The sequence below is a fragment of the Sinocyclocheilus anshuiensis genome, unplaced genomic scaffold (assembly GCF_001515605.1).
Source record: "Sinocyclocheilus anshuiensis isolate Anshui unplaced genomic scaffold, SAMN03320099.WGS_v1.1 scaffold1299, whole genome shotgun sequence".
In the NCBI taxonomy this organism is placed as follows: Eukaryota; Metazoa; Chordata; class Actinopteri; order Cypriniformes; family Cyprinidae; genus Sinocyclocheilus; species Sinocyclocheilus anshuiensis.
The window spans coordinates 830540-846108 of NW_015538011.1; the positions used below are offsets into that span (position 1 = coordinate 830540).

The following is a 15569-nucleotide window of genomic DNA, read 5'->3' on the forward strand; positions in this document are numbered from 1 at the left end:
GCGCTCACTGTTGTACACTGGAAGCAGCTCCGGGAGGATGACGTATGAGGTCAGCGTTGCGCATGCGCCGGTGAGTCCCGTTAAAACCAACGTTTGTTAACAGGAGCAAAGGAAGCAAAGTTTCCTTACTTTAGCAAAGGAAAACCAGTCTCCTCTTGGCTTATATCGAAATCCTTCGACATTCTTCTTTACAAATCCTCGTTTTGTACTTCTAATAAGTGACTGGTGTTTTGTTTTGATCTCTCCCTTGCGCTTCCACGTTTGTCACTTCTGAGCGGCGCATGCGCAACACTGACCTCATACGTCATCCGCCCAGAGCTGCTTCCGTGTAGGACTGTTGGCGCAAGCTACATTAAAGTGATTGTTACGTTTTGAATATGGATGGATATCTTTCTTACAAAAACGCATCGATTCGCTTCAGGAGGCCTTTGTTCACCCCCCGGAGCCATGTGAGGCACTTTTTTTTAATGGATGGGAGCTTTTTATTTAACTTCTTTTGGACTGATGCATGCAACACCCGCTGAGTGGCATTAAACAGCTTGAAAGATCAAAGACCATTTTTAATATAACTCCGACTGGATTCATCTGAAAGAAGAAAGTCATATACACCTAGGATGACTTGAGGGTGAGTAATTTATGGGCTAATTTTCATTTTTGGGTGAACTAACCCTTTAAGTCTTGTCTGTGAAACCAGGGGTTAATTTCAGTGAACTTAAAACAATAAATTGAAAGAATAAATATTTTATTTGCAATTATAAATTAATAATATTTATAAATGATCATTTAATCATATTATTATAATTTTTTTGCATAAATATAACAAAATAACAAATAGCAATATTTAACTACATATATTTGACTAAACTTACCTACTTTAATGGTATTTTTGCTACTAAAGTTTAAATCAGAGAATCTATTACAAATGTATATTACAAAACTTAAAATGAAAGATTAAAATCCTCTCAATACAGTGTTGTATATTTTTATAAGACCTGCAAAATCATGCCAGATAAATTGGATATTCAGTATATCGCTCAGTAAACTGCATGTTGTTGTACTGTGTGTATTAAAAACCAAGAACAAACAAGTGTAAGGGTTTCCATGGATTATTTATTACTTTTCATTTACATACATTTTTGCTATCATACACATGTTGAAGATGTCTGTAGTTGCTGCTCTAATTTGATCAGTTACTGTATACAGGGAATGTTTTATTAATCAGTTTTGCCTTCAACTTTTGTCTCAATAGCTGATCAGTGATGGCAGCGTGTGTGCCGAGGCTCTATGGGACCACGTCACCATGGACGACCAGGAACTGGGCTTCAAAGCTGGAGACGTCATCGAAGTAGTGGACGCCACAAACAAGGAGTGGTGGTGGGGCCGGGTGCTGGATAGCGAGGGCTGGTTCCCCGCCAGCTTTGTTCGGGTAAAGGAGAACAGGCTTCCCGCTCATAACAAAAAATTTGATTACTGTCACATTACGTCATCACTATTACATTAGGCTACATTGAGGGGCCTTCAATGCACCAGTGTTCTTTTTGCCAAGTACATTGGTAAAAGCCACTGCACAGTGAACGTTTAGGGCCAGATTTACTAAAAATTACTAAATTTACTAATTAGAAGTTAGAGTGAGACCACAATCCCATAAAAGCATCAATGGGAGTGAAAAGTTCTGCAAGTGATCTACTGACAATGTGCAAATTAAAGAATACAGACGCAACCAGATTATTTCCATAATGACCAATGCAATCTACCAAGAATTATTGACTATAACAGCCATTTCAAGCACAAAAGACATGCTTTTATTGGACATTAAATAATGGCGCAAATACCTGGAAATCGACTACCGCAAACCTTAGTAAATCACATTGCGTGATTTATTTAAATACTCTCCTCCCATAAATTTTGTGTCTGCAATGGAAACTTCTATAAATGCAAATGCAGTAAGGTCAGCCACAAAAATATTTGTCAGCGCCTTTTCATTTTTCCCTGCGTGTCTTTAGTAAATCCTGACAGTAGCTATTTAAAGCTAAAAGAGGGTTTGCACTGGCACAAGTTGTTAGTACATCTTGCCCATAGTCACCAGAAAATGGCAGATATTGCATCATAATTCAACATTGTACACTAACCTATTTATTATTGGTAGTTACGGGTGAACCAAGATGAGCCCATGGAGGAATACTTAGCCCATCTGGACGGGGCCTCGGAAGGGGGTAGGGCCAGCATGGGGGGCCCCTTAGGGCCCGGTCTGCCCTGCAAGGAGCAGATGAGAGCCAACGTCATCAATGAGATCATGAACACAGAGAGGGATTACATCAAACACCTAAAGGACATCTGTGAGGTCAGTTTACCACATGGGTCTGATCGATCGGTTCTACTTCAGCATGTGGATCTTGTTACATAGCATTACAGTGTCTGTAGAGTCACTGGGCTCTCTGTTTACATGAGAGAGAATGACCTTCTTCACATCAGAGTAATGAGGAAAGCTGCTCCATAATCCAACTATAGCTTTGCTATAGCATTAAACCTTTGACATACTCACTTTGGGTTGCAGGGCTATATAAAACAGTGTCGGAAGAGGACAGATATGTTTACAGAGGAGCAACTGCGCACTATCTTTGGGAACATCGATGAGCTCTATCGCTTCCAGAAGAAGTTCCTCAAAGCTTTGGAGAAGAAATTTAACAAAGACCATCCTCACCTCAGCGAGATTGGCTCCTGCTTCTTAGAGCACGTAAGCTGACTTCGATGTAGGTGTTAATGTAGGATGCAGTTAGGTTTGGATTTTTTATTCTGTTCTATTCTGTTTCTTTTCCCATCCAGCAAACAAACTTCCAGATCTACTCCGAGTATTGCAACAACCACCCCAATGCCTGCGTGCAGCTCTCCAAACTGATGAAGATCAAGAAGTACGTGTTCTTCTTTGAGGCCTGTCGTCTGCTCCAGAAGATGATCGACATTTCGTTGGATGGTTTCTTGCTTACTCCTGTTCAGAAGATCTGCAAGTATCCTCTGCAGCTGGCTGAGCTGCTGAAGTACACCAACCCGCAGCACAGGTAATGAGGTCTACACAAGTGCCTACACATTTACTTCACTCTCAAGCTGTCATTGGCTACCCATTCAAAAGATGCTGATATAAAGGTGTACCTTTTGAAAGGGTACTGCTCCAGTGACAACTTTTTTCTACCTTTCTACCTTTAATCTCATGTATTTTGCTTTTCAGAGATTATAAGGATGTAGAAGCTGCCTTAAATGCAATGAAGAACGTGGCCAGACTGATCAATGAGAGAAAGAGGCGTCTGGAGAATATTGACAAAATTGCTCAGTGGCAGAGCTCCATAGAGGACTGGGAGGTAAATTACACAAGCATTTTGTATAGTGTTCACACACTGATTCACTCCCGAACTGTGTGCTCTCACAGGCTCTTTTTCCCCTTCATTAGGGTGAAGACATCTTGAGCAGGAGCTCTGATCTTATTTTCTCAGGAGACCTGACCAAGATCTCCCAGCCACAGGCCAAGGGCCAGCAACGAATGTTCTTTCTCTTTGACCACCAACTGGTTTTCTGTAAAAAGGTCAGTCACTTGCCATGCCAGTGAGAGCAGAAACACTATTATTTGTGGCAGATGGTTTTTAAGGAGTTCCAACCAAGCAGTATTAACGTAGTTATTTTATAAGATGTTTTACTGTCTTGATTGGCACCACAGGATCTGCTTCGGAGAGACATCCTGTACTACAAGGGCCGGTTAGACATGGATCAGATGCAAGTGGTGGATGTAGAGGATGGGAAGGATAAGGACTTTAACGTGAGTGTGAAGAATGCCTTGAAATTATGTTCTCCTGGGGGAGAGGAGGTCCACCTTCTGTGTGCCAAGAAACCCGAGCAGAAGCAGCGCTGGCTGCGAGCCTTTGCAGATGAACGGGAACAGGTCCAGCATGACCTCGAAACAGGTGAAGAGGCTCTTAAAAGCAGAAATAAAAGCATTGATTTTATTGTCCACAGTCAGATATATTATTTATATACAATGGCTATCGTTTTTATTAATATTTTGAATTTGTTTTAATTTTTATATTTTCGTTTTAATTTTTAGTCATTTTATGTGCTTTTTTATTTATAATTCATTTTTTACAAATATTTCTTTTTAGGTTTAATGTTTTTATTTTAGTTTTAGTTTTACTTCAGGTTTACTTTTTATTTATACCAGTTAGTTAATTTAGTACTTCATATTTGCTGATCGGTTTAGTTTTATATAATGTTTGTTAATGACATAAGTATCAGTCAGTTCCCTGTAGTTGATTAATCGACGATCTAAAAGTTTATAAATGATTTTATTTTGTCCTCCAAACAGGTTTTATGATCACAGAGGTCCAGAAGAAGCAGGCCATGTTGAATGCATCTAAAAGTCATCCAACAGGGAAGCCCAAAGGTGAATTTCAGCTGTTTGTCATGTTGACGTGTCTTTTCTGTTATTATTATATGCTAAAGATTCAGGATATAGTGTGGAGACTCATTCCAGTTGAGCATGTAGTGAGTTGTGCCATGTGTGGTCACTGTTTATCTGTTCACAAGCACGTGTTTGACCATGTTTGTGTCGTTTCATTATTACTGCGCTGCACTGGAGCAGCATTAGCTTTACAGCACCTTTTGGCACTCAGAACTCCTTCACTTCTTCACCTACAAACTTCCAAGTGCCTACGTTTTTCTGAACCTTCAGGACCTCTGGCTCCCAGGGCCACCTTAACTTCACCTCTCCTCCCTGAAGCCCCCCAGCGTAGGCAGGGGCGGGGGGTTAGGGTGCCCCCTGGGGTCCTGCGCAGGGCAATATCCTGGGTGTCCTCTCAAAGTAGAGAGCCAATCGAGTAGTCCAGGGTAATTCCACAGTGTGACTTATCCGCTTATTTAACTGAGGCTGGGTAAAGATATTGATTTTCTGATTTTTCATGATCATCATTAGAATATCAATATTGATTCTTTAAAATAAGATCAGTTCTTTTCCTGCACTTCTAAATCACCACCACTGCTGAATCTGCCAGAAAAAAAAACACAAAAAAAAACGGGTGTAGTCTGATTCACAAACAAATGACTTTTAAAACAGATCTTTTTAGTGAATCAGTATCATACAGAACAAAAAATGTAGTCCGATTTCATGAAGAAAAGACTCTTTTATAACATATTTTAAAGGTGTCATGAACTGCCTTTATTATTATTTTGTACTGTTCTCTGAGGTTCACTTATAATGTTATCAAGATTTTTACATTAAAAAAAAAACAATTTAGAATCCAGTATTTTCTGCCGTTTTGACCCCCCTCATCAGAACGCTCTGTTTGAATAGTCGTGGCGGATTGTAGACTCGGAAGTAAACGCCCACTGCTATGATTGGCTAACCGTTGTGTTTGATAGCCTACATCCTTCACAGATGGATGCTGCTGTGATTTAGGTTAAAAACACATAAATACTCAGTACATATCAAATGAGTAACAATAACAGACAAAGCAATAGTAACCACTTAATAAAAACAGTTACTCACACTTGTGTGGTGCGACATTACTGTCGGATCCAATATAGTCGGCACAGCATCGTCTTTTAGTTTCAATCTTTCTGAAAATCCTGTGTCGAATTGAACCTTGTTTGTAAACGAATCCGCGGTAAAATGAAGTGAACTAAGGACCAAGTTCTTACTGACGCGGTCTGGATCTTCATTAAAAATTTCTAATTTTTAGAAATCTTTTTCTAATGTTGGGATCAGAAGGAAGGCAATGCAAAGACTGTTTTTCCACAGCTTGGCACTGCACAGCGTCTTGTTGTCTTCAGAGCCTCTTTATCGTTTGGTTTCTGTGTAGACCTGTGTTTGCCTCTGTTATTTACACTATGTGCATGAATCGGTGGGCGGGGCTAAACAGGTAGCGATGTAGAAGCAGGTGTTGATCTTCTCCTGCGGAGGCGGGGTTTAGCCACACTATTACATCATAAAGTGGCACATTCCACAAGATGTTGTTTTGACAGATTGGTTTCAATATAAGCTGTTTTTAGACTAGCGAGAAAGTTTAGATATGTCATCAAGGGAATTTTGATTTCTCAGTTCAAGACCCCTTTAAGTAAAATAACATCATACAAAGTAGCATACAGCAGTGTAGTCCAATCAGCTAAATAATGAATCTTTTAAACCCTTTGGTTCTTTTTGGTGACTCAAAAACATAGGAGTGATCAGTGTAGACTGAAAAATGACTCTTAACAGGATCTTTTTAGTGAATCGAACACATGCAGAGCAAACAATGTAGTGTGAATCACAAACAAATGACTCTCTTAAACCAGTTCTTTTGAGTGAATCAAAAACATATGGCACAACCAGTGTAGCCCAATTCACAAACAAGTGAATCTTTTAAAATGGTTATTTTTAGTGAATCTAAACTGGATATTTTTAGTAAATCAAAAACTTGCAGAGCAAACAATGTAGTCTGATTCACAAATAAATGACTCTCTTAAACCAGTTCTTTTTAGTGAATCAAAATGCACAGCACAACCAGTGTAGCCCAATTCACAAACAAATGAATCTTTTAAAATGAAACTTTTATTTTAAGTATATCAACATGCAGAACAATGTAATCTGATTCACAATCAAATGGCTCTTATGAGCTGGGCGTTTTTACGAATCATTGAACTTTCGCCACTCTTTCATGGGAATTTATAACTGAAATATGTGAGTTTATATTTTAATTATTATAATAAGATAAAAATAATGGTTGTGCATAAGAAAAGCAGTTATAAGTGTTCACGGAGCATTTAAATTTTTTTTATGATGCAGTTATTGTATGATAACTGGCATGAATTTTTGTGACGTACAAGATGTACAGCATTAGCTGAGGTGAGAATCACTTTCATATGAATGATCAAATGGAATTAAATCAGAAAATCTGTATCGACACCTCAGGCTTTTATTTACAGTAACTGATAAAGTTTCTGTAATTCACTGGCAACCCATCCTTCCCTTACACACTAAACCCATTTACTGCATATCATTCAATAATATCAGCATAACTGGTCTGGCTCAAACACACATAACCAGCTGACCAAAACACACTAGTCTGCTAAACCCATGTCTACATCCGTGTCCTGTTCTCTAATGACCGAAATCTCTCAGGTCCTGACCTTTTGTTTATGTCCTCCTCCCCGCAGCTGTGACCAGGCCCTACTATGACTTCTTGCTGCGTCAGAAGCACCCAACGCTTCCCACCTCCCTGCCCCAGCAGCAGGTCATCATGTTGGCCGAACCCAAACGCAAGACCTCCAATTTCTGGCACAATATCGGACGCTTGACACCGTTCAAAAAATGAAAGACTCGGTACATTTGCGGTTGTGCCTGGACTTGTGTTTTTAATCCCAGTGTAATGTTTATTTTTATTGTCCTATTGCGAAAGCACTTTATGGGTTGGTTACAATCACGGCATCACTCCCAGACATTGTGGAACCTCGTGGGAGGGCATTCCTGCTCTTACTATTAACGTTGAAAAAGACAGCTACTACTGCTCAACCGCTCCACTTTCCGGCACTAACACGACTACTGCTGCAAGTCATCGTACGGACACGCTTCATCAAAAGAGCCCTGCTTGAAGAGAGGACTTCTTTATATGTTGGTTAATTTATTTTCAAGTTTTCAATGTATGCCAGCTATCCACAGTGCCCTACTACTAGCTTTTGTATGTAATTTGATACTTTTGTGTAACCCATGATGATGTTTCAAGTTTCAAAGGGTTCTGCACAAGATAAAAGTAGACCGTGTTGAGATTTATTACTGTATTAACTTCCTGGAGGCCGTCACTCGAAGTCCGTCGATATCACGTCAGTCTGTGTATGCAACTATCAACTTCTCCCAACTTTCTCCTCATGAAGCCTCTAAAATGAAACTTAGACGACGTCCCATCGGTACTCACCGTTTCAGATGAGTGTTTCATGTACAGTACGTGCTCATTTGATTCTGCTGCCTAATGACTCCCCTGTAACGAACTTCACTTTGAAGTGCCATTCCAAACACAACCTAGTTATTGTGATGGGGGTTGCATGAATTTGCTGTGAAACTCGACATTTTCAACCAAAATAAAATTCTCAATATTCTGTCATTCTGATAGATAATGGTACTGTTAAATTAAAGACTATGTTTGACGGATATGTATGATTATCTTTGACCACAAAACAAAGTATGTTAATAAAAAGCATTTGTAAGTGTAATGAATCTGACATCTGGGGAACAGAAAACTGATGTTTATCATTTTTATTGTTGAAATACTTTCTATTCCAGCTTAATGTGCAAGGACTATAAGAACTATAAGTAGGTTGTATTTCCCAAAAAGCAGCCTAACCATTGTTATTTTAGAATTATTTATATAATTACTATTGCAGTAATTATACTGCAGGACTATTGCAGTGCACTCTTGGCAGGACTTCCAGCCAGTTCTATCAAACCTTTACAATTAATCCAGAACGCGGCAGCAACAGTAGTCTTTAACGAGCCGAAAAGAATGCACGTCACACCTCTGTTTATCAGTTTGCACTGGCTACCAATAGCTGCTTGCATAAAATTCAAGGCATTAATGTTTGCCTACAAAACCACCACTGGCTCTGCACCCCTTTATCTAAATTCATTACTTCAGACTTATGTGCCCTCTAGAAGCTTGCGTTCTGCAAGTGAACGGCGCTTTATTGTGTCATCCCAAAGAAGCACCAAATCACTTTCTCGGACTTTTAAATGAAATGTTCCCTCTTGGTGGAATGACCTGCGCAACTCAATCCGAGCCTTCAAGAATCAGCTAAAAACACATCTCTTCCATCTTTATTTGGTCCTCTAACTCTAGCACTGTCTACTCTCTAAAAAAAAAAAGCTCTAATCTTTTTGTATTCTATCTATTTTTCTTTTTATTTATTATACAATTAAAAAACAAAAAACCCTTGCTACGTGTACTGCGTTGGGCTACCCGAGACTTGTCATTTGCACTTACATATTGTTGCTCTTTTGTTAGTTTTGATTGCTTCTATTGTCCTCTGTGTTACTAAAACACTTTATTTCAGTTAGTTGCCAAGGCAACATTTAGTAGTTTTTAATTTGATTTTTTTTTTTTTTAAGTTTTCATTTTAGTTAACAATAACACAGCTTTTGCACAGACAAGGGAGTGTTTGGAAACGGTTTCCACACACTGTCACTATTTTTGCAGTTCTGGTTCTGTTTGGCGCCACTACAGTGAAATTACACTCCGCACCATTATTAAGAGGTATGTTAGTAGATTTTAGCTGCAGTGTTTACATATCTTCACAAATTGAAAATACTGCCACCCAGTGGTCAAGATTCATGCCAGTGTATCAGTTCACTGTTACTATGGTGGTTTTCAAAATTAGCATCCAGTGTGTGCAGCTTGGTCTGTGACCTTGAAACAAGACAATCATAACAAAATTTTTTTTTTTTTTTTAAGAAAAATGAAAGATCTCAAACTGCACCAACTAGGTTTATATAATATTTATTAGAGCATCATAGCACATTATAGCAAAATCAATTAGTTTAGCTGTAAAAAATTCAGTTGGCACATAAATCTGAATAGTTGGCAATCTTGGACTGCTTTTCGTTACTGTAAGGCTACTATGACGCACCTCAAATAGCAGAGGAGACGTTCACACAACATGACATGGCAGTGTAGAAGACTTTTATATTGCTTCGCGCTACATTAAACTCTGATCTTTCTCTGATCACATTTGGAGAGTTACTCTTGTCAAATCACATCTACAATGTGAATTTTTTTTTGCACTTCTCGCTGACCTTAATTGAGCAGCTCCAAGTAGGTAAATGGCACTTTGCCTTTCTGATTCCCCCTTTGCCCCATCAGCCAATCAGTGTCCATGCCCGGCACACTGCTCACGGTGATCACCTGACGGGGAAATATTTGACCATTAAGACAAATAATAATTCATTTTATGACAATCTGAAATGACATGATGAAGGCCCACCTCATCGGCGAGTAGAGAGAGCTCACTGCTGCTGGCAGCGTCATAGTCGTAGAGCACACGAGCCTTGCGGGTGCCTGAGGTGCTGCGGAGCTCGTTGAGTGCGGGTGAGGTCTGGCTGGGCGGCGGAGCGGGCAGTGAGGCGGCTGGCTGTGCCGTGGGAACTGAGATGCTGGCAGAAGAGCTGCCAGCCTGCTGATTGTTATTAGAGAATGTGGATGGAAAGCTGGAAGAAATATGGAAACAGTTAAAATATAGAAATGCACATATGTATATACATTTATCAAGAAATAAAAAACATTGCTTACATTGCATTTTGACTGTTTGAGAGAACAGATGATTCCATTACGGATGCATTTAGCATAAAACAGAGGATTTGGTGTAAAAAATGCATAAATATTACAAACAAATGCGCAGAGATATAAAAGTGAGCCAACCTTCCCAGCTGTTTCTGCAGATTGACCATGTACTGGTAACACTGGGCATAATATGCAGCTTGAGCGTCCACAAAATCATTCAGACAGCGCAAATGATGAGCCTGATCACAAAGAGGAGAGCACAGCCATCAGCGCATATTACATACATAAAATGTACATGAATGTATACAGCACTGTTTCCCAGAATCTATAATTAGTCACGAATGCATAGTAATCCTAACATATTTAAAGCGCTTTTAAACGTTTGTATTTAAAACCAGTCGGATCTGTTCTGACAAATTCATAGAGTATTTAATTTAGACTGACCCATTAAAATAACAGGCCTATAAGAATAATTGATTAAGGCTGATTTAAAGAATGAGACTTTTGACTGATTCATTAAATGACAGGCTGTTAGAAGTCATTCATCAAGACCGATTAAAAAAATAAGCCTTTTTGACTGATTCATTAAAAGAAGAGGCTCATAAGAGTCATTCATTAAAAGTTATTCAAAGAATGAGTCTTTTGACTGATTCATTAAATGACAGGCCGTTAGAAGTCATTCATCAAGACTGATTAAAAAAATAAGCCTTTTTGACTGATTCATTAAAAGAACAGGTTCATAAGTCATTCATTAAAAGTTATTCAAAGAATGAGTCTTTTGACTGATTCATTAAATTATTGATTCATTAAAAGAACAGGCTCATAAGAACCATTAATTAGAACTGATTCAAAGAATTACCCTTTTGACTCATTCATTAAATTACCAATTTATTAAAAGAACAGGCCCATAAGAAATCATTCATTAGGATGAGTCTTTTGACTGATTCATTAAATGAGTGATTCGTTAAAAGAACAGGCTCATAAAAGTCATTCACTTGTATACTAGTCATGCTATTAGCTTTTGATGAGTGTTTGATGTTATTTTGCAACACCCACCACATTCAATTCAAACTGTAAAAGCTTAAAGGAATAGTTTTGTCATCATTAACTCAACCTCATTTCATTCTAAACCTGTATGACTTTCTTTTTTCTGCTGAACACAAAAGAAGATATTTTAAAGAATGTTGGTAACAAACCGTCTTGGTGATCAAAAAAGGTCATACAGGTTTGGAACAATATGAGGGGGAGTAAATGATGACAGAATTATCCCTTCAACTTGGGTAAAGCATCATTTCTTTTTGCTGTGGTGCTGCAGGAGGAAACACTGCTAGACACAAAGGATGTGTGAGCATACATGTGTGCTGCTGATACCCTCCAGCAGAAGTCTGGTGATCTCGGCCTGCCGGTCAAACTCACTCTGTGCTATCCTCAGTTCTGTCTCTGCCTAAGGGAAACACACACATAATATACATAAAAAAAAAATCACTGTGGCTGACACGCACATATATCCACATCAACAGGCTCAGAATTACATAAACATATTGCCTGAGCTGGTATCTGTGCAAAGTTAATGAGACACAGAGGCAGGTGGGAACTGGGAATATAAACAACTTTGTAGCTCCCTCTGCTGGACACAAGAATGTGTTTGAGTTGTATGCAAGAGCAGATCCTCATTCACGTGGCAGGGTGAGTTCATATCAGACAGCACTATCAGAGCAGGGCAGGTGTTTCCCTGATAAAAGATGTGTTTTCTTCAACAGGCTTTGGGGAGGAAAGACTCAAGCACACTCACCTGCTGCACCTCCTCAGCCCACAGCTGGCCAGCATTCAGAAACAGTAACAAACTCGTCAGGCCAAGCAAAAACATCAACTTAAACCACACAAACCCATCACTACTCACAATCAACAGCTTTCATAACCGTCTAGAGCCGTTATGCAAGTTGAATGGTGTCACCATTCATGCACAGACACATTCACTGGGAGGAACCAAAACAGCGAGCTGTTCACTGTCTACAAGGAATAATGTGAAGCTCGCAACAAAGGGAAGAAGACTTGAATCATCCACTGTCACAACAGGTGTGAGCACATGCAACACTGAAACATGAGCCAAACACATTCCCCTTTAGGTTTACTAAAGTAATGAATATTGCATTCGAAAGTATTTTATACCATTTTGAAACGTATTATAATGCACATTGATATACTTAATCAATATGATCATTTATAATTTATAGCATTATAAAATAAGGATATTAATATAAAAAAGTATTCAAATAAAATCTATACTATTTTGTTTTAATAAAGAACAAAACACTAAAATCAACCGTTTTAAATGCTACAAGTGAATTTAGGCATCACAACATTATAAAGAACAGTATAATAATGGATATTCTTTTTTTTTTGGTAAAAATTACATTTTACAGTGTTATAAAATTATTAGTTATTTAAATATTTTAAAAAAGTGAACGCTGGATGATGTCAAAGGTAATAAACTAATGTAAAATAGGGAGAAATGTTCATCACAAAACACCCAATACTGGCTGATCTGAACAATTAAAAAAAAAAAAAAAATCTAATATTGGATGAAATAAGTAATATTGTGCATCTTTAATACAAATCATCCTGTTAGTTGAGACCACACAGGCACAGATATTCATACATTATCAATAGACAGAAGACAAAAACAATTACGCCAAACACAGTAACTGCATTCTGTTGCCCTCAAAGTTAAATAAATAGCATGCTAAGCACATCTCACAAACTAAGATGCACATTTACCAAATATGAGGTTATCAACGAACACAAAAACACATGCTGAATTAACGCGTCTATTTCTGTTCAGCTGGACAGAAATACAAGCATGTGTTTATCAAAATGTGGTTTTGAACATAAAATGTTCTGCTCACAGAACGATTTTTGACATCTCTCCTAAGATTTGTGAAGGGCAAAAGAGGGCTGATGTTCTATTAGACACAGCAGACAAACCTTTAGCCACCTGACATGCAAGAAGCTGAGCATGTAAGAAAAGTGAGCCACATACTCCTCTCCCAGCGGAGGGCTTGAGTTCAGCTCCTTCAGACGGAGGCAGGCAAGCAGACAGAGAGAGACATAATGAGAGACAACTGGGGAGATAAGAGAGGTTAGAGATTCAAAGACAGCAGCACGCACGCAAAAGGGCATTTAACACAAGCATCATCTCTGTTAGTTACACTGCACTAAGAGCATAAGACAGCCGGCGGCTAGCTTGGGGAAAGATGAAAGACAGCTTTCACCCTTCAGGCTTATCTTCTCTAAATTCATATCTCATCTGAACAAGCTGTAAAACCGAACGTATGGTTAAACTGAAACTGCTGACTGTTACATTCTGTATGTGTGTGTGTGTCTGTAATACTAACTGCAGAGCGAGCATCAGCCACTCTGGCCTTCTTCAGTCTGTTTTTGGCTGCATCCAGATTTAGACGCTTATTCTGAAGCAGTTTGCGTTCTTTCTGTGAAGAAAGAACACAACAACAGAGAAATTAAACAGTTTAAAAGATATTATATAATATAATAAAAAGAAAGCATGTTTAGTGGTATGCTGATCCTCACCAATATGGTTTTAAAATCTCCCTCGATGAAGTTCCTAAAGGGAGTGAGGAAATTAATGGCGGAGCTCTGAATGAGCTCTTTTTCTGCGCTGCCTAACAGCTTCTCAGTCTCCCCACATTTAATGAGAGCACTACCTGCAGCACATCAGAGGACGAGAGGACATTCATCTCAACCCACACACACTGGGAACATTTATCAGCTTGAAATTAAATTGACAGAATATGGAGCTTACAAAGAGTTTATAAACAGCCACACTTCTCAGTTCTTGCAACCTATATACATTACACTAGCTTATATAAAAGACATTTAACATGTTTAAGATTTCTATTTTGAAATAAATGCTGTTCTTTCCATTTGTCAAATAATTCTTAATAGGAAAATGTATCACGGTTTTCACAAAAATAATAAGCAGTTTTCAACATTGATAATAAGAAATGTTTCTTAAGCACCAAAAAAATCTGACTTGAGTAATGGCTGCTGATAATTCAGCTTTGCCATCATAGGAATAAATTACACTTTAAAATATATTCATAACAGTTTTTTTTTAAACTGTAATAATATAGCACAATATTACTGTTTTTTTTCTTCCTGCATTTCGATCAAATAGGCCTAAATGCACCCCTGGTGAGCACAAGAAACTTTTCAAAAACATTAAAAAAAATTCTATTAATAATAAATAATATTACAAGGTAATAATGAAGCTTATAGGTTAACAAAATAAAGAAAAAATAAACAAGCAAACAAACAAACAAACACAAACATGTAAACTAGGGGTGTGCGATATTGACAAAAAATTATATCTCGATATTTTATGGGATTTTATCGATAACGATAATTAGACAATATTTTGCTGAGTGTGTTATTGTGCTGGTACCTCGCAGACGATATATATCGCACACCCCTAATGTAAACATGTATTTGCTAGTGCCAGTGTTTATCCAAACTCAAGTCATATATGTAAGTATATGCTTGGTGTCATTTCAAAATATATTTCTTTAATATAAACTAGGGATGCAGTATCAGTATCGGGCCCGATACTGGTCTCCTGTACTCGTACTCGTTAAAATGCCCCGATACCAAACGCCGATATAGGGGCATTCACTATAAATGTCATTTATTTTTAACCGTAGGCATACACGACTTTCTGGCGAAAGTGAATCTAGCAGCCTGTGTGAAATGCTCTAGGCTGTACTATTCAGCATCAGTACAAATACGTGCACATGTTGTGCGTGTTTTGCTTGCTTGAGTGTTTCTGCATTATTATATGAGTGGCTTTGGAATATAAATCGCAGCACGTTTCAGATGAAAAAACGTGACTTCTATTTCTGAAAATATTCTATAGGATATACAGTGAAACCAAAAATTATTCAGATATAATCATTTTTAGACCAGATATAATTTTTGATATTTTTTTTACTAGTGGGTGCAGGACACTATAGTTCATTTATGTAAGTGAGCAATGTTTAAACGTTAAACCTAGATAAATGTGCGCTGCAGTTTGTGCGGAGAGTGTTTTTTCAGTGGATACTAGGGCTGTGTATCACCAGCAAAGTCACGATACGTATCACGATACAGAGGCCACGATACATATCACGATACAGGGCTGCACTGAATTTCACCTCAGCAGAATTTAGAAAAACTGCTGTTTATTAAACACTGCTTACTATAGTGCCATTTCTAACTATTGGCAGAGCATGC

The 15569-nt window shown here is 38.2% G+C and overlaps 2 protein-coding genes across 16 annotated transcripts in view; one reads left to right on the forward strand and one right to left on the reverse strand.

Moving 5' to 3' along the window:
* Positions 1-7744, forward strand: part of LOC107677765 (rho guanine nucleotide exchange factor 4) — an 86257-nt gene extending 78513 nt beyond the window's left edge. For 8 of the 9 annotated variants that reach the window (XM_016472788.1, XM_016472830.1, XM_016472803.1 and 5 more), the window contains 9 exons: positions 1250-1426; positions 2147-2341; positions 2555-2734; positions 2824-3056; positions 3224-3353; positions 3443-3574; positions 3707-3950; positions 4349-4426; positions 7174-7744. In XM_016472788.1, the coding sequence (XP_016328274.1) occupies positions 1250-1426; positions 2147-2341; positions 2555-2734; positions 2824-3056; positions 3224-3353; positions 3443-3574; positions 3707-3950; positions 4349-4426; positions 7174-7331 (1527 nt within the window). In that variant the 3' untranslated portion in view covers positions 7332-7744. Of the gene's footprint in view, positions 1-1249; positions 1427-2146; positions 2342-2554; positions 2735-2823; positions 3057-3223; positions 3354-3442; positions 3575-3706; positions 3951-4348; positions 4427-4624; positions 5030-7173 lie in introns of those variants that run through there. The other variant, XM_016472848.1, reaches the window with a different exon arrangement.
* The window catches only part of LOC107677816 (endophilin-B1-like), a 15267-nt gene continuing 3597 nt past the window's right edge, over positions 3900-15569 (reverse strand). The window contains exons 4-13 of one of the 7 annotated variants that reach the window (XM_016472862.1): positions 13872-14005; positions 13679-13771; positions 13269-13355; positions 12076-12099; positions 11638-11727; positions 10422-10522; positions 10293-10304; positions 9988-10210; positions 9800-9908; positions 3900-3961 (exon numbers count right to left, since the gene is read on the reverse strand). In XM_016472862.1, the coding sequence (XP_016328348.1) occupies positions 9801-9908; positions 9988-10210; positions 10293-10304; positions 10422-10522; positions 11638-11727; positions 12076-12099; positions 13269-13355; positions 13679-13771; positions 13872-14005 (872 nt within the window). In that variant the 3' untranslated portion in view covers positions 3900-3961; position 9800. Of the gene's footprint in view, positions 3962-9159; positions 9414-9754; positions 9909-9987; positions 10211-10292; positions 10305-10421; positions 10523-11637; positions 11728-12075; positions 12100-13268; positions 13356-13678; positions 13772-13871; positions 14006-15569 lie in introns of those variants that run through there. The other 6 variants (XM_016472870.1, XM_016472855.1, XM_016472887.1 and 3 more) reach the window with 6 other exon arrangements.